The 18,257-nt window shown below is 40.9% G+C and overlaps 1 protein-coding gene across 3 annotated transcripts in view; it reads left to right on the top strand.

The window, feature by feature from the left end:
* LCORL (ligand dependent nuclear receptor corepressor like) overlaps window positions 1-18,257 on the top strand; it is a 246,480-nt gene that overhangs the window by 182,724 nt on the left and 45,499 nt on the right. For 2 of the 3 annotated variants that reach the window (XM_081332617.1, XM_081332619.1), the window contains one exon: window positions 8,169-18,090. In XM_081332617.1, the coding sequence (XP_081188743.1) occupies window positions 8,169-8,293 (125 nt within the window). In that variant the 3' untranslated portion in view covers window positions 8,294-18,090. Of the gene's footprint in view, window positions 1-8,168; window positions 18,091-18,257 lie in introns of those variants that run through there. The other variant, XR_014027093.1, reaches the window with a different exon arrangement.

Below are 18,257 nucleotides of genomic sequence, written 5' to 3' on the forward strand. Positions count from 1 at the left end.
CCTGTAGCTCAGCAAGATATTTGTTAGCTGCGGGAACTGCCAAGTCAAGCTGCGTGAGCGGGAAAAGGTATGATACCCCACATTGGCCAGGAACGGTGTCATATGCCTGGAGGTGTGCTGTGAGTTGTTAAAAGCAAACTTGGCTACTGCAAGATAGTCTGCCCAATTGTTCTGTTGCTGATTCACGAAACACCGCAAATATGTTCCAGGATTTCAATCACTTTCTCGGTCTTGCCATCTGTTTGCGGACAGTGCGCCAACAGGCAGATTTGTACGTCTAGTGCCTTCAGCTTTTCCAGAAATGGACCGTAAATTGAGCCCCCCCCTATCCAAAACAACCCTATTAGATAAGCTGTGCAGCTGGAAAATATGCTGGATGAACATGCGAGTGGTGGCATGGGCTGTTGGCAAACCATGGCAAGGAATGAAATGCGCCATCTTGGTCAGCTTGTCCACCACCACAAACACTGTTGTGAATCCAGAAGATGCTGGAAAGTGTCTCAAGAAGTCCATGGACACTGTTCCCCAGGGTCTCTTGGGCATCGGCAAGGGTTGAAGCAGACCCAGTGGGGCTCCCATTGCTGACTTGGTCTGCCATCACTGTACACAAGACGTGACATAGGCCTGGATGTTATGTCATACTCGGGGCCACCAGAATGTTTGGCAGACTAGGTTCAGTGTCTTGAAAAGGCCAAAATGCCCTGCCACAGGATTATCATGACGTTGCATGAGAATGAGCCCTCTGAGAGGCCCTCCTGGAACAGAGCTGGTTGTAATATTTCAGGAGTCCCTCCATGACAATCCATGGGTAGTCTGGCCCCAACTCCTCCCTTCATTGAACCACTCACGCATCATGCTGTTGTGCCTCCCAAATCGGAGTCCATAAATCTACTGACTCCCAAACTGCAGAGAATTACTCTATGGGTAGCACCATCCTGGGCAGAAGCTTGTCTTCTGTACGGGAGTATTCTGGTTTCCTTGAAAGAGCATCCGCTCTTTGGTTGCAACCACTTGGTATATATATAATGCGGAAATTGGACCTAGCAAAGAAGAGAGACCACCAAATATGTTGTTGGTTCAATTTCCTGGTGGTCTGCAAACTTAACAGAATCTTATGGTCTCTCCGGACTTCAATTTGACGCTGGGCCCCTTCCAAATTTATTTATTAATTTGTTTATTAATTTAATTTCTATACCGCCCTTCTCCCGAAGGACTCAGGGCGGTGTACAGGGCAATAAAAATACAATATACAAAAGTTAAAAATAAGATTAAATAGAACTATCCCATTACAATAAATAATTAAAAATTACTAATTAAAATACCCCTAACCCAGGCCTCAAATGCCACCTTAATGGCCAGTAGTGTAGTTGCACTTGGCCAGATTAAGTTTATGTGAATAGTATGTGCAAGGGAAGAGGGCACCACCGTGTGTGTGAGCCTGCAGTACCATCACTCCAACAGCAATGTCCAATGCAGCCGCTTTCATGACAAATGGTCAATGCAGATCAGGTTGGTTCAGGATGGGTTCCTGCATAAAGGCTTGCTTCAAAGCCTGGAAAGGTTGTTGCTCTGGGGTGCTCCAATGAAATGGGGTCTTTTTCTGAAGAAGCTGAGTGAGAGGTGCGGTCATGGAGGCAAAACCGGGGATGAAAGATTGGCAAACCCAAGGAGTAACTGGACATCCTTAACTCTACATAGGGGTTGCCAACTATGCAGGGACTCGATCTTGCTCGACTCCATGGCAATGCCCTCAGGAGAAATGTGATAACCTATGAAATCAATGGTCGTTTGATAAAATTAGCATTTCTCTAGTTTGGCATACAAATGATGATCTCGGAGCCATTGCAGGACTGACGGAGATGCTGGTGATGGCTCTCCTGTGAAGGGGAGTAGATCAGAATGTTGTCCAAATAGATCATAACAAACTGATCTAACAGGTCGTGGAATATGTCATTCATGAAGTGTTGGAAGGCTGTGGGGCATTGGTCAGCCCGGATGGCATTACTATACTGTATACTCGAAGTGGCCATACTGGGTGCCAAACACTCTTCCATTCATCATTGAGCCGAATCCTAACTAGGTTGTAGACTCCTCTCAGGACCAGTTTCATGAAGATTTTGGCCTCCCAGAGCCATTCCAGAAGTTTGGGGATGAGGGGCAGAGGGTATTGGTACACTGTAATGGTGTTCAATTTTTGATAGTAGCAACAGAGCCTTAGTTCCCCAGACTTCTTTCTTACAAAGAGCACTGGCATGGACAACAGCAAAGATGAGGGCCAGATAAAGCCCTGAACCAGATTTTGTCCAGAAAATCCCACAACGTGGCCAACTCAGGGTCAGACATGGAATACAAACACCCCACTGGGAGTGGCACATCAGGGACCAAGTCTATGGGGCAGTCGTATGGTCTGTGCAGGGGCAATTAATGTGCCTCATCTCGCTGAACACATCTGCATAGGACACCAGTTCAGGAGGCAAGGAAACTCCTGGGGGGACTCACCATCTGGCTGGCACAGACTTGGTGCGTGTGGTCCACACACTGTAAACTGAAGAAGGTGACCAGTTTCTGGGACCAATAAATCTGTGGGTTGTGCGTTGAGGCACACCAAGTCCAAGACCATGGGGAAATGCAGGTCAGAGGTTATGTAAAACTGAATGCCCTGCTCCTGAGAGCTGATGGCCATGCCCAACAGTTGCATGGCGGCCTTAATTGATCCAGACAGGAGCAATCGGCCATCAGTACTCTCCACTAACAGAGGCAGTTCCACCGGACATTGGGGAACAGCCCAATTGGCCAAAAACGCAGCATCCATAAAGTTTTGTGGTGGCCCCAGAATCAACCAAGGCATGTACCGAAATCCCCTGTGGCCTACCAGAGAGGATCAAGTGTGCTGCCAGTATCAAGTGCTATCGGGGTCCGAATGCAGCATCCGATGGACGTTGCTCAGTGTTGGGGGAAGCCCAACCCATAAATGCCTTTTAGGTCAGGCTCAGGACATTTCCCAACAGATGAGGTTGCTTTTGCGGGGCAGGCCACCTTGTCCAACAGCTCTTCCAACAAGCCATCCTGGAAAGCATCCATGAGTGCAGCTTCGTTCCAGGCTGAATCCTGGCTAAGCAGCTGAAACTCACTGATATATCCCTGTAAAGGGTGTCGGCCGTGCTTCAGAGCTTTGAGGCATCAGGTAGTGGTCTGCATCTTAATGGGGTCCTCATACATAAGACGCATGTAGTCACGAAACCCCCCAAAATTATCCAACAACAGACTAGGGTGTGCCAGCAGGGGTGTGGCCCAATGGGCCACAGTGCCGGAGAATAGGCTGATCATAAACCCCACTTTATCTCAAAACAGTGGAGAAGTCAGCTGCTCTCAGGCTGATAAAGAACTGGCATTGTTCCAAAAAAGCTGGAAACATATCCAGAGTGCCATCAAAATTATCAGGCACCACTACTGCACACTTCTGCTGGGGTTGTGGAGCAGCAGGAGCTTGAGCTGCCAGCAAAGCCAGCTGTTGGGAGAGCTGGGCATTCTCTGCACGTAACTGCTCCATGGTATAGGGGGTAAAGGGCCGAAGGCAAACTGTTCTGCTCAATTGCTTACTCATGAGAAAAACCCCTTTCCATTAAACAAGGTAGGACTTTGTAAGAAAAAACTCCTTTTATTTTGACACAGTTTTATGGAACAAACTCCAACCAGTCCTTTAGCTGTTGAAACAAACAAGATCAGTCTCTGAGTTCTGAACTGGAATGCTCATGGTTCAAGTCACTCAAACACAGAAATGCGACAGACCTGGTTAAATGTCCAAGAATCCTGAGGCAAGAAATCCAACAACAGAAGCACAACACCCTAGCATGAACAGCAACTAGCACCTCCCACACCTCTCCTCTTTATAGTCCAGCCAGAGCATGGCTTCTTAGTGACTCTTACTTTGCCTATGGAGCTTCCCCACCACCCTCCTTTGTCTTGCTCTCCTCTCTGCATATCCGTGCATCCAGGACTAGCCTCAGCTGTTCCACCTCATAGCTTAGTTCTGGCTCCCAAAACAGCTGTGGCTCTGCCTGAGCGTGAGTAGATGGGCGGAGCTCCGCATCTGGCTCTGGGTCTTCCTGCTCCTCAGAGCCTTCTGCAGACTCCAATGTGAACCCAGGCATCTCCTCATCCAATTCCTTGGATTTGGCTGCTGGATCCGCTGGCAGGCAAGGAATCACAACAGGCACTGCCATATTCAGATCAGTGAATTTGGCTGAAATAATTGTTCCTAGTGAACGTAGAGGCAAAGATAATATCTTGATTCTTTTAGCTGGTTGCATCCATTTGGGCCTTCAAAAATTCTAATCCAGATTCACATGGTATTTATTTATTATAAATGAACTCAAATCTTTATTTTGGCAGTACTCATTTTTTCAATACACTAGAGTCAAGTCAATACCCTTTTATATGGAGGTGGTTAATGAAGATAGGCAGAGAAACTAACCCAGGTCAAGGTCAAGGTTCAGTTTAGCAGCAATTGTACCGTGATTACAGCAATGGATCCGTCCATCTAACTCCATATTATGTGCAGTTAAAAAGGTTTGAAGACACTCATTCCACCTTGTGTTGCTTCCCTTCCCCAAAAATGAGTCTCCCTCTTGGATACATGTCATTTTTTCCCGTTTTCTTCTGCTCACGCTGCATTCCATGACAATAAAACAGCCTCAGTTTCAGTTATCTGTTCTGAAATGTTATTCTGATTTATCTTTATATAGATGTAGCTGTGCTGACTACATAAATATTAAGGAAATTGTTTTAATATTGAGTTTAATCCAGGGAGATGGGTGGTTTAGAAATAGGAAATAAAAAATACGTATCACTGAGTTCAGAAGGATTTATTTTACATAACTGTTTAGGACTGATGCTTTTCAGCATTTGAGAGTTCTAGATGTTCATTTTCTGGACATTAGTGTAATCTATTTGATGTTTCAGATTTTCTGCTGAAAAAGCTAAGTATGAAAATCTGATACTTATCAGCACACCCTGATTCATATTTGGTAAATGCCACTCAGCAGGAGGTTGAGTAGAAAAAATTAGAAAAATCTGTCAATTTGACCCATCATTCATTTTATCATTGATTGTATATAATGCTCTTACTACTCAGGGCATGTCTGCACCCCTTATTGTAACACTTTTCTCTCTGTTAATGTGATTTCTTTTTTAAAAGAGAAATCATACCTCATAATACACTTGCAAAAGATATCTGATTAATAATACCCATTATGTCACAGTGTAAGCAATTGTTTGGTGCTTATGGCATTCTCTTTCCCACCTAATTACATTTTCAAAGATGTCTTTTTTATTTATACAAAGAAAACTGACCTGATGCTTAGTTTCCATCCATTTCTTCTCTTGTCTTCTGGTGCTTTGGAAAATAGGTTGAGCCCTTCTTCTTTGTGGCAGCCCCTCATACTTGGAACACTGCTATCATATCACCCCTAGTGATTCTTTTCACTAGACTACACATACCCAATTCCTGCAACCTGGTCTTCATATATTTTAGCCTCCAGCTTCCTAATCATCTTTGATGCTGTTTTCTGCATTCTTTCCAGAGTCTCAACATTTTTATATATAATGTGACCAAAACTGTATACAATATTCTAAGCGTGATCTTACTGAGGCTTTATAAAGTGATCTTGTTTCTGTCTCTCTGTTAATGCAGCCTAGGATTGCATTGGCTTTTTTGGCTGCTGCCACATGCTGTTAGCTCGTATTTAAGTGATTGGATAAAAATGAAACTAGGACTCTTAAGATACCTCTCACACTTCCTGCTATTGAGCCACGTTTCACCTAATCTGTACTTGTACATTTGATTTTTCTTGCCTAAGTGTAAAATCTTACTTTTCTCTACATTGGATTTCATTTTGTTAGATAGGGCCCAGTGTTCAAGTTTCTCAAGATCCATCTGGATCTTGAGCCTATGCTCCGGGATGTTGGCTATTCCAGTCAGTTTAGTGTCATCTGTAAATTTGTTGAGTTTCCTTTCTATTCCCTCATCTAAATCATTAATGAAGATGTTGAAGAGTACTAGGCCTAAAACAGAACCTTCGGGTTCCCCACTGCTTATTTCTGTCCATGTAGTTGTAGTTCCATTAAGGACTATGCATTGAGTGTAGTTTGTCAGCCACTTATGAATCCATCAAGTGGTGATACTATTTTCTAACTTATGAAGAAGTAACTTGTGATCTACTTTGTCAAATGCCTTATTGTAATCCAAATAAACTATGTCCACAGTATTTTGCTGGCCCACTAATTTAGTCACTTTTCAAAGAATGAAATAAGATTTGTTTGGCATGATGTGTTTCTAACAAATCCATGTTGGCTTCTAGTTATAACTTTGCTTGCTTCTAGATGTCTGCAGATCTGTTGCTTGATTATTGTTTTTCAGGATATTGATGCTAGGCTGATTCATCTGTATTTTCATGGATCCATTTTTTCCCCCTGTTTTGAAGAAGGGAACCACATCAACTCTTTTCCAGTCCTCTGGTAGTTCCCCAGTGCTTTAGAATCTTTGAAAAATATGGTTCAGTGGTTCCATGATCATGTCTACCAGCTCCTTCAGCTCCTTTTGTGTGAAGACAGATGCAAAGAATGCAAATTCTTAAACAGTTCTGCTTTCTCCCTGCTGCCCATCACTTCTTTACCATCTCGCATTAGTGGACTGATTGTTTCCTTGACTTCTTTCTTGTTTTTTACATGTTGAAATAAACTTTTTTATTATTATTATTGACATTTGTTGCAAGTCTTAGTTCATTCTGAGTTTTAGCTTTACTAATTTTGCAGATTCGGGCTATTCTGCCTTAATTATCTGTCCCTCTTTATTTTTTTATACTTGTACTTTTTGTCTTTCAGTTTATCAGAGATTTCTTTATGAAACCATGCTGGTTTTGTCTTGGGTTTCTTATTTTTGTTTTTCAATGGTATTTGGTGGATTGGGCTTTTATAATCAGTTTTCAGTTTCACAGAGTCCTCTTTAAGAGTTTCATCCATGGAATCCTTTGAAACCTCTCTTTAAATTTGTTGAAATCAGTTCTTTTAAAGTCTAAGACACTGGTTTGACTATGTTCTATTGCTCATGTCTGCATTATATTGAATTCCAATATGGCATAGTCACTCTCCCTCAAGGTTCTACCATTTCAACTTGTGATTACTCTCCCGGACAGTTCCCCAGATACCTCCCCAGATGTCAGCTCGGAAGAAGATAAATCAGATATTGAAGAGTATTCAGCCTAAAACAGAATCTTGGGGTACCCCACTTCTTATTTCCCTCCATGTAGATGTAGTTCCATTAAGGACTACACTTTGAGAGAAGTTTGTCAGCCAGTTACAAATTCATGTTGCTATCTACCCCAGATTTTTTTTTAGCTTATCAATAAATAGTTTGTGGTCTATGTCAGATGCCTTACTGAAATCCGAGTATATTATATGCACTACATTTCACTGGTCCACTAATTAAGTCATTTTGTCAAAGAATGAAATAAGATTTGTTTGGCATGATCTATTTTTGACAAACCCATGTTGGCTTCTGGTTATAATTTTGCTTGCTTCTAGACGGTTTGCATTAGTTACCCTCTACAGTTCCCTTTTTAAAAAAAATTCCTCCCCACACAACATTGTTCACTCAGAACACAAAGCAAATTATTTAGGCTTTTTATTTGAATTTTTTTTTAATCCCATTTATAACCTGCCCTTCTCTGAAGACTCAGGGCGGCTTACAATCTAAGCACAAATCAATGTGCTTAGCAATAGAATTCATTCTGATTTTAGATTAATTGTTCTACATATTTATGCACCTTAGTTGATAAACAGGTGACAATTACTCTTGGCATCATCTTACAGTTTTATTACATTGCCAATGAAAAAAGCGAGTTTTGGCCATTTAGACAGGCTTTGCCATTTATGTCAGTAGGAGAAATAAAAGAACATACTTAAATTTTTGATTAAAATCTCTGGATTTGGAAAGGTTGGGACTCTGCTGACTTGCAACCTACATTTCTTTAAAGAAAAACCAGCATTGAACAGGTTATAAATCCATTATTCTCAATTAAACTTGTTTGCATCATCTCAACTTTTTCCTGCGAGATTTGTAATGTGTACAGATTGCAAATTAGGTTATCATGGCATCTTCTTTCTTTTAGGTCCTCTTAAACCTGTTGGGCTGCCTTTGCTGGGTGGACTTGCTAGCAGAGCTGTTGAATTCTCCATGATCCCATTCCAATTGTCTCTCCATGGAAACTCTCAAGTAAATCCCATGAATTGTTGAAATGAATTCATCTGTCATCATCCCAGAGAAGCATGCAATACTGTGAATGATTGTCAAACTGAGCAAGTCATTGCTGTAGTAACTTAACAAAACTGCTTTGAAGAGCTGAACACACTAACTCCTTTTTGGAGGCTGCATTTAATTGAAATTGTTGCAAGATGGGCTAAGAGTTACTTCTGTTGATACACAAATTAGTGACAAGCTTGCATATTGGATGGTGTTTGCGTTGATGCAAAGGATTTAAGGACTGGCTCCTTGGGACATTCCTGTCAAAATATCTCAAGAATGCTAATCATTCCAACCATATGATTGCACATTGGCTTCCAAATGTTATCCCCCACCTTCAGTGGAACTTTATTTCTTTATTTGAGACACGTTGTATTCATATTAAGATATGCATCTTGAGATTCAACAAAGAAGACTAAGAAGGGAATCCACCTAGCAGAATATATCAAAACATTCAGAAACCTTGGCATAGACTTATTTTTCCCTCATATGTTAAAAATAGCCTTTTAATTTGCAGAGTGGGCAGCACAACTGGCAATTTGTCCTTAAAGCCCTGTATTTTATCTGAAATAGGTTTACAGGAAAAATGAGATACCAAGGGCAAGACAGCCACTAGCGTTCTGAAAAAAAGAGAGAAAAGTAATATAAGACAGCTAGGCCTAGAGAAACATTTAGCACAGTTATGGATGAGGTTTCTCCAGCCTAAAGTTCAAGACAAGAAATTTGGTGAGTCCAAATGAACATTATAACTTTATCTTGGTAAGTTGGTAGTAACCTGTTTCCAGATTTCTCTTGTTACATCAGGTTCTAGAAAGTGTATAAGATACAATCAGAAGGCACTAAATGTTTCTTAATTTATTCTGTCCTAGGTATATAGAGGCTGACGATGGGTATCACTTGAAACTTGTAGGGTTTATCAGTGATATTTCTAGTAGGAAATCTGCCTCTACAACTAATTCCTAGTCATATTTTGTACTTTCTCTTGATTAAGTGGTACCTTTTGGTGGATTGCACAAATCTCAAAGACCTTAGCTTTGGAAAATATGATTTAGGCACAAGGGGAATAGGGGTATGTCACTGTGGAGGATGAAAGCTACCCTTATTTGGCCTCTCTCCAGAGAGTGTCATGTCATGTTCCTCTCTCCTGAGTGTCATCAGTCAGTCATACAGAGCTTCATTGGTACTGTAGTTTGCAGAAACCCTTCTCATCTGAGATATCTGCACAGAAACATCAGAAAGAGAGGCTAATGCACATAGATAATTCTTGGATAGTGGTTTTTGATTTTTGTATTGGAGCAATGGAAACTACTTTGTGTTACCTTTGCTTAAGAAGCTAACTTTTTTTAAGTTCATGGCCAATTTTACAGTATATAACCATAGGAGGCAAATTATTTTATGTTTATAAATTCATTTTCAAAAAACATTTTAAATTAGTTTGTAAAATTGTCAGACTTTTAACACTTTGCATTGATTCAATGTAAGGGGATTGGATGGGTTGTATAGATTTATATTTGGCAAAAATATAACTGCAAGGCAAGCAGTCTCATTGCATTTGTTTCTACAATATGTATTCCAGGAGTGATATAAAATCTTTGCACCATAAGATAAAAATATGCCCTTCGAGATAAACCAGACTAGGAAACCAGAATTATGAATACTAATACTATTTTTGTTAGAAGGTTGCAGTAACAGAATTTTGTAAGTCTGAATGGACTTTCCCTCTCCCTCCCTTTATCTTTGTGAGTAGTAGAGAGGTTTTGTCTGAGACCAAATTGGATATTTGCACATGTCTAGTTTAATTCGGTATGTCTAGTTTAATGGAATTGGGTATGTCTCATTTAATGAAAAAAAGGACTAGGAGTGACAAGATCGCAGTGTTCCAATATCTAAGGGACTGCCACAAAGAAAGGGGGTCAACCTATTCTCCAGAGCACCTGAAGGCAGGACAAGAAGCAATGGACAGAAACTAATCATGGAGAGAAGCAATCTAGAACTAAAGAAAAATTTCCTAACAGAACAATTAATCAGTGGAGTGATTTGCCTCCAGAAATTGTGGATGCTCCAACACTGGAAGTTTTTAAGAAGATTTTGGACAATCATTTGTCTGAAATAGTACAGGGTTTTTTGCCTGAGTTGGTCTAAAAGACCTCCTAGGTCCCTTCCAACTCTGTTACTTTGTCATTCAAATTACATTTGTACCCTGGACTCAGATTTCTTTTATCTGACCATTGCTCAAGGTTATTCCTACTGCATATTCCAGTGAAAGAAAACCATTATATTATCTGTCTAAACTAGCAATTCCTTGGTAGGGTTGCACTTGAATATATCAGCTCTTCTCTGACAGGCCAAAATTGGCAAGAGGTGGGCAATTTATGCTGACTGGGAAACTCTGGGAGTTGAAGTCCACGCATCTTCAAGTTGCAAAACTTGAGAAATACTGCTCTCAGTTTTAGCAGTGCATTTTTTTCAAGCAAGAAGAGATTAGGATTAGTTTGCATAATGCAAAAATAGACTCTGAAAGACACTGAATGATTCTAAGGATGTATTTTCTTCATTTTGTTTTGAACTGCTTGGTTCAAGGCATCACAAGTGGTCATCGACTGACGAGCACAATTAAGCCTAAAATTTATGTTGCTAAGTAAGACAGTTGTTAAGTGAGCTTTCTCCATTTTACAACCTTTCTTGCCTTAGTTGTTAAAGGAATCACTGCAGTTGTTAAGTTAGTAAGTGAATCTGGCTTCCCCATTGACTTTGCTTCTCAGAAGGTCGCAAAAAATGATCACACAACTCTGGGAACTGTCATAAATATGAGTCAGTTGTCAAGCATCTGAATTTTGATCATGTGACCATGGGGATGCCGCAACAGACATAAGTGTTAAAAATGGTCATGTCACTTTTTCAGTGCTGTTGTAAGTTAGAATGATCACTAAATGAATTGTTGTAAGTCGAGGACTACCTATATCTATCAGAATGGTATATAGAGTCTATCTTCCCTTAAACTTGCAGCAACATGAATTGAATTATGCTATGGATGAGGTCTCACATTACAGGTTGTCCTGTACAACCATTTGTTTACTGACTGTTTGAACTTAAGCAACACTGAAAAAAGTAACTCATTACTGCTTTTCACACTTACAACCATCGCAGCATCCCTGTCGTTATGTGATCAAAATTCATAGGGCAAAACTCACTTAACAACTGACTTGTTTTGCAATAGAATTTTGGACTCAATTGTGGTTGAAAGTCGAAGATTATCTTTATTTCCAACACCCAGGAGGAGGCATTTCTCTTTTCACACAGTCCATATCCTATGAGTTACATCATGTGCTTCATTAGATTACAGTGAGTACCAGGAAGTGATACATGACCATTTTCATCCTCTTTGGAAATTATCAGACCTATGGAGCCCAATTAAGATATATCATTCTGATAGACTCTATATATCTTTTTCTGTCTTTTTCTGTCACACTGCTGACAGAATGATAAGGGAGTCTGGAAGCTAAACCATTTGCTTAACTATTGAGGGAAACTAGTGTTCTGTTCCACCCTACAACCAGCCCTGTTTGAATGTCAGGGACAACCCCTTTTTATAGTCAACAGGCTGGGAAAAACTGAACCAAATTTATTTACAAAGAGTTCAAACAAAAGTTAAACGAAAAGTTCAAACAAGACTTAAACCAAAAAGGTTAAACAAGACTTAAACAAGAATAACAGACCAGAACTCTAGCAGAAGATCTTCAAACGGTTGCCTTCAGCAACCAGCACCTTTTATCAGCAGTCCCAAGGCGTGGCTTCTCATTGCCTTCTCCCGAGTTGCCTCATTGCTTTCCTCTGTTCTGTTCTGCTAGATTGCCTCCTGCTCCTAGCGTCCCTGAACAGAGCCAGCTGTGGATCGTCTTCTTCCAATCCCTCATGCTCACACAGCTGAGTCTGAGGAGGAACAAGACGGGGGGGGGGGAGCCAGGCTGAGAGTTCTGCAGTGCATCAGACCCTTCCTCTGACACCAAAGGCTCTTCAAACCCCTCCTCCTCGTCCTTTTCAGAATCATCCGACTCAGCTGCTGGAACCACAGGCTGGCGCTGAATCAGAACAATTAGGTATAACTAGTCCAACAGACAGTAGGACTAGGGGTGACATAACTGTCTTCCAGTGGGTTAGGACGCTGAGCTTGTCAATCAGAAGGTCGGCAGTTTGGCGGGTCAAATCCCAAGTGCCGCGTAACAGAGTGAGCGCCTGTTACTCCTCCCAGCTTCTGCCAACCTAGCAGTTCGAAAGCATGAAAAAATGCAAGTAGAAAAATATGGACCACTACAGTGGGAAGATCACAGCGTTCCGTGCGCCTTTGGTGTCTAGTCATGCCGGCCACATGACCACGGAGACGTCCTCGGACAAGCGCTGGCTCTTCAGCTTTGAAACAGAGATGAGCACCGACCCCTAGAGTTGGAAACGACTAGCACGCATGTGCGGGGGAATCTTTACCTTTTAGAGAAGTGCAAAGCACCTGAAGGCAGGATAAGAAGGAGCAGATGGAAACATATCAAATTGATAACCTAGAACTAAGGAGAAAATTCCTAACAGTTGTTGGTAGGAATGTTGTTGTGAATGCTTCATCACTGGAGGTTTTCAAGGAGAAACTAGACAGTGATTTGTCTGGAATGGGATAGGGTTTCCTGCTAGAACAAGGAGTTGGACTAGAAGATATCCAAGGTCTCTGCCAACTCTTTATCTTAGGTTGTATGTTCTAATTCCAAATTGATGGATTATATGCAATCATCTAAAGTGCAAAAATCCTTGACTTCAATTACCTGTAGAAGGTTTGAACTCTACTGCAGCATTCCCCAACCTTTCAGGGTTGGCGGCCCGAAGCAGGGGGATGGTTTTGTGCAAGGGGCAGGTGCGCATGTGTGTGTACACAGCTTGTGTTATTTGTGTGGGGCTGTGGGCATTGTCATTCGCTGCTCATGCAAGTGGGGCTACAGTTTCTGGCACCCGCAGCCTGTGTGAGTCAGGCTGTGCTCGCACACGCTAGCCCACCACTCACACAGCCCGGTTGCAAATAGGCCACGGCCCAGTTTGGGGATCCCTGCTCTATTGAATAAGTTCTGGCTTTGTATGTCTAGTGTTTTCTAATAAAAAGGAAAGTCATCCCATGGTGGTCAATGTAATTCATTACTTTTTCTATTTCTTTGGTTCTGTCATGGGCTTCAGTTGTACAATTGTATAGGCATACTATCTGATGTCCCTGAATTAGCATTTGAATGACTGTCTATAAAAATCAGCAAAACCCAATTTACTGCCCACTTCTTCTATCCTACGAACATTCAACCGTACCTTGGGAAATATATGTGGCTAGTTATTACTGAGGTATAATTAATAGGATTGTAAAACTGAGCAGTTGTCAAACATCAGGAAAATCAGGAGATCCAGGCAGTTCCATGGGTATAGATTTATTGCAAGCTTAAGCTCTCTACAAGAATCTGAACCACTAGCGCCCACACAAATTGGTGGTAGATAAGAGTCATAGGAATTCAAGGTGGATCCCTTGTGGGAACAAAGGGCTCAGCCTGGTTTTCTCTACAGCAGTTTAGTCAGATTTTAGAGTTAAAAATGCTGAAAACAAAATATATTATTTAGTATTTATGCTTAACAAAGCAGATTGCTTAGCTCCTAAGAACCATTAAGCCGACAGATTTCTTTCCCTTACCTATAAAGCTGTGTTAGAAAGTTTCCCTTAGGAAGTAAAATGCAGATCACTGATTAGTTTTGTCCAACTTAAATTATCCCATCCCTGTGCACTTGGTGTATTTTGGAGCATTTGGGGAGCAGGGAAGAAGAGGTTGGGAAACATTATCATAAGCACTCTCATTTGTGATTCTCTAGCTTCAGTGAATTGTCCAGTTTGCTGGGAGGATGACAAACACACAAATCTGTCCTTTTCTTGTGCACCTTAGAAAAGGTTTGAGAATCTGAACTTGTGCAGAAATTCACACCAATTACTGTCATGATATACAGGTGAAACTCGAAAAATTAGAATGTGCAAAAGTTCATTTATTTCCGTAATGCAACTTAAAAGGGGAAACTAATATATGAGATAGATTCATTACATGCAAAGCAAGATAGTTCAAGCTGTGATTTGTTATAATTGTGATGATTATGGCGTACAGCTCATGAAAACCCCAAATCCACAATCTCAGAAAATTATTTTTTTATTTTTTATTTTAATTCCATTTATATCCCGCCCTTCTCCGAAGACTCAGGCCGGCTTACAAGCTTAGCAGTAGCCTTCTTTCTATGTATATGCCTGCTTATTAGGGCTTTAACACACACCCCAAGCGGTATTATTACAAAATCAGCTTAATTGCCCCCAACAATCTGGGTCCTCAAATTAGAATATTACATGCAATCAATAAAACAAGGAGTGTACATAGAACAATATCGGACCTCTGAAAAGTGTAAGCATGCATATGTACTCAGTACTTGGTTTGGGCCCCTTTTGCAGCAATTACTGCCTCAATGCGGCATAGCATGGAAGCTATCAGTCTGTGGCACTGCTGAGATGTTATGGAAGACCAGGATGCTTCAATAGCGGCCTTCGGCTCTTCTGCATTGTTCGGTCTCATGAGTCTCATCTTTCTCTTGGCAATGCCCCATAGATTCTCTATGGGGTTCAGGTCAGGCGAGTTTGCTGGCCAATCAAGCACAGTAATCCCACAGTCATTGAACCAGGTTTTGGTGCTTTTGGCAGTGTGGGCAGGTGCCAAGTCCTGTTGGAAAATGAAGTCAGCATCCCCATAAAGCTTCAAGCATCTTGCAGTGTGTGCCTCTCCATTCTTCCTCCAGACTCTGGGTCCTTGGTTTCCAAATGAGATGCAAAAGTTGCTCTTATCAGAAAAGAGGACTTTGGACCACTGAGCAACAGACCAGGTCTGTTTTTCTTTAGCCCAGGTAAGACGCTTCTGACGTTTGTTGTTCAGGAGCGGCTTGACAAGAGGAATACAACATTTGAAGCCCATGTCCAGGATCCGTCTATGTGTGGTGGCTCTTGATGCACTGACTCCAGCCTCAGTCCACTCCTTGTGAAAGTCCCCAACACTTTTGAATGGCCTTTTCCTGACAATCCTCTCCAGGCTGCGGTCATCCCTGCTGCTTGTGCACCTTTTTCTTCCACTTTTCCCTTCCACATAACTTCCTATTAATGTGCTTTGATACAGCACTTTGGGAATATCCAACTTCTTTTGCAATTACCTTTTGAGGCTTTCCCTCCTTATGGAGGGTGTCAATGATGGTTTTCTGCACAACTGTCAGGTCAGGTCAGCAGTCTTCCCCATGATTGTGATTACTACTGAACCAGACTGAGAGACCAATTAAAGGCTCAGGAACCCTTTGCAGGTGTTATGGCTTAATTAGCTGATTAGAGTGGGACACGTTGAGCCTAGAATATTGCACCTTTTCACAATATTCTAATTTTCTGAGATTGTGGATTTGGGGGTTTCATGAGCTGTAAGCCATAATCATCACAATTATGACAAACCACGGCTTGAACTATCTTGCTTTGCATGTAATGAGTATCTCATATATTAGTTTCCCCTTTTAAGTTGCATTACTGAAATAAATGAACTTTTGCACAATATTCTATTTTTTCGAGTTTCACCTGTACGTAAGGCCAAAGCCTTGATTGAAGGTGCATAGTGTATTCATCTTGTTGAAATTAAGACTTGATGGCATCCAGCATGCCCCAGCCTGAATACCATCATACAAGAAAAGCAACATGTAGGCATGAAAACTATTGGGATGTGTAATAGGAATCCAAAAATGTAGGCATTTTTACTTCAGAGAGTATCTAAGTTTAACTAACTAAGCATCTAAGTTTACCAAAAACACAGGAACCAACTTTTAGCTAATCAAAGAACATTCCTGTATCAGGGGTTAACTAACATTCTCTCTAGACCAGACATGTCAAACACAAGGCCGGATGCGGCCCGCGAAGTGGTTTCATGTGGCCCGCGAAGCCATCCTGGAAACAGTGAGGGAATGGCCCCTACTGCCTTGGCCCTGGCCCAGAGACCCTCAGATCTGTCCCACTCCTGCCCAGGCCCCCATAGGCACCCTTGATGCGAACGATGTAGAGCTGGCCATGCCCACCCAGTAGGCCATACGCACTCTAGCCACGCCCACCAGGCCATACCCACCCAGCCCCCTGAGGGCAACCGCAATGTTGATGCAGCCCTCAATGAAATTGAGTTTGACACCCCTGCTCTAGACATCTCAAGCTTTAGCTTTTTCTGCTTCAGAATTAAACATTTAAGCAAAATCATGACTGCTGTTTAAATAGGTATAGAAAGAGGTCACACTTTTTTCAGTTGGAAAATATTTCTGATATAATTAATGGGATCTGTTTACTTGAAATGGATACAGTCCAATATGACTGTTCCAACAAGGCGAACATTTGTATAAGCCAACAGCATTTTTATTGTTATTAACAGTACAGTAGCAGTCAGGAGATGTATCTACATCTTCACAAAATACATTTATTAAAATAGAACTCCTGATCCTGATTGATTTCTAAAAATGAAAATCTGAAAACTGGAACATTTGACATAAAGAACCAACCAACCTTTGAGAATGATTATGTGCCTTAAACCTACCTGTGGAGTAGAAGCTAAGTTTCACAGCAGCAACTTTGGTCAGATATAGTTTTTAACCAAAAGCTCAAAAACTATGAGAACAGTTGTTTGAAGCTCTTCTTGCACTATTTTTTTGTACATTGTGTGGATTTTTTTTCTGCTAAATAAGCATTTTGATCATGAAATAACATGCTAGAATTGTAGTTCCATAATCACGAATAGTGATCATTTGCTGTATCCTTTGCATGTAAATACAATATCTTCATTTTAAAACCTATATGAAGCAGAGGGTGTCTTTTTAAAGGTATGTTGTATTTTTCCCCATCTTTTTGCCGCTAATTATATCTTCTCGTTTATTTTGTGCACAGATGTTAATATATTTATGTAATGTGATGTGTAAAAGTTATTCAGAAATTGAAGTTTACTTTGATGTATAAAAATATGGGTTTGTAAAATCTTTCAGATGATAATGATCAGAATGTATGCTATGCTTTCTAAATCATAATTTTCATTTATTGTATGAAATGTCTTTTTTAATGCTAAAAGGCCACTGATTGTAAAGCAGACCCTTTTGAGTCAATCAGCCTTCACTTAATCAACGTTTTATTAAATATTGGGAAGCAGGGGTGACATTGTGTGGGAAATTACACTACACTCAGATTAAAATGGTTGTAACCTATATCCTGCTTTTTCTTTTCTGAATCTCTTGTGCTTACCATTCCAGTTGTCCACTTTGCTTTAAAAATAAGCCATCTAGGATCTGCATCTAATCCTATATATCTCTTATCAAAATGCTCTGAAAGACATCACAATGGCAATGGAGAAAAAAGTTTAGTTGAACATTAATTGGATTCATCCTAACTTGCACTTCCTGTTGGGAATAGACTTGTGTAGTGACTTAAGTTCTGCTTTGACCACTTTGGGTAAATTTCCAACTGAAGCAAGATGTCAATGTATTTGATTCGTAATAGTCAGCTTATGCAGAATACAGGTAGTCCTTAATTTATAACTCTAACCAAGCCCAGAATTAGTCTCAAGTTGTGGCAATCATTAAGGTAGTCATGATTTGACCATGACCAAGTTTACCATTTTTGTGGTGGTTTAATGAACATTGCAGTCATTAAGTAAATGCAGTGGTTATTAAGTAAACACTTAAATGAATGCATTATACCCTATGGTTGTTTTTTTCTGGAAATTAAAGATAAATTCTGTGGGCATGTGACCATGGGATGCTGCAATTGGCTTTAATCAAGTGCAATGGGTAACACAATTTTCCCCTGGTGCACATGAATGTGACTCATATGCAAGAGACACCCAGGAAGCTCTCTGGCACT

Source organism: Vipera berus, assembly GCF_964194415.1.
Source record: "Vipera berus genome assembly, chromosome: 7".
NCBI classification, from domain to species: domain Eukaryota; kingdom Metazoa; phylum Chordata; class Lepidosauria; order Squamata; family Viperidae; genus Vipera; species Vipera berus.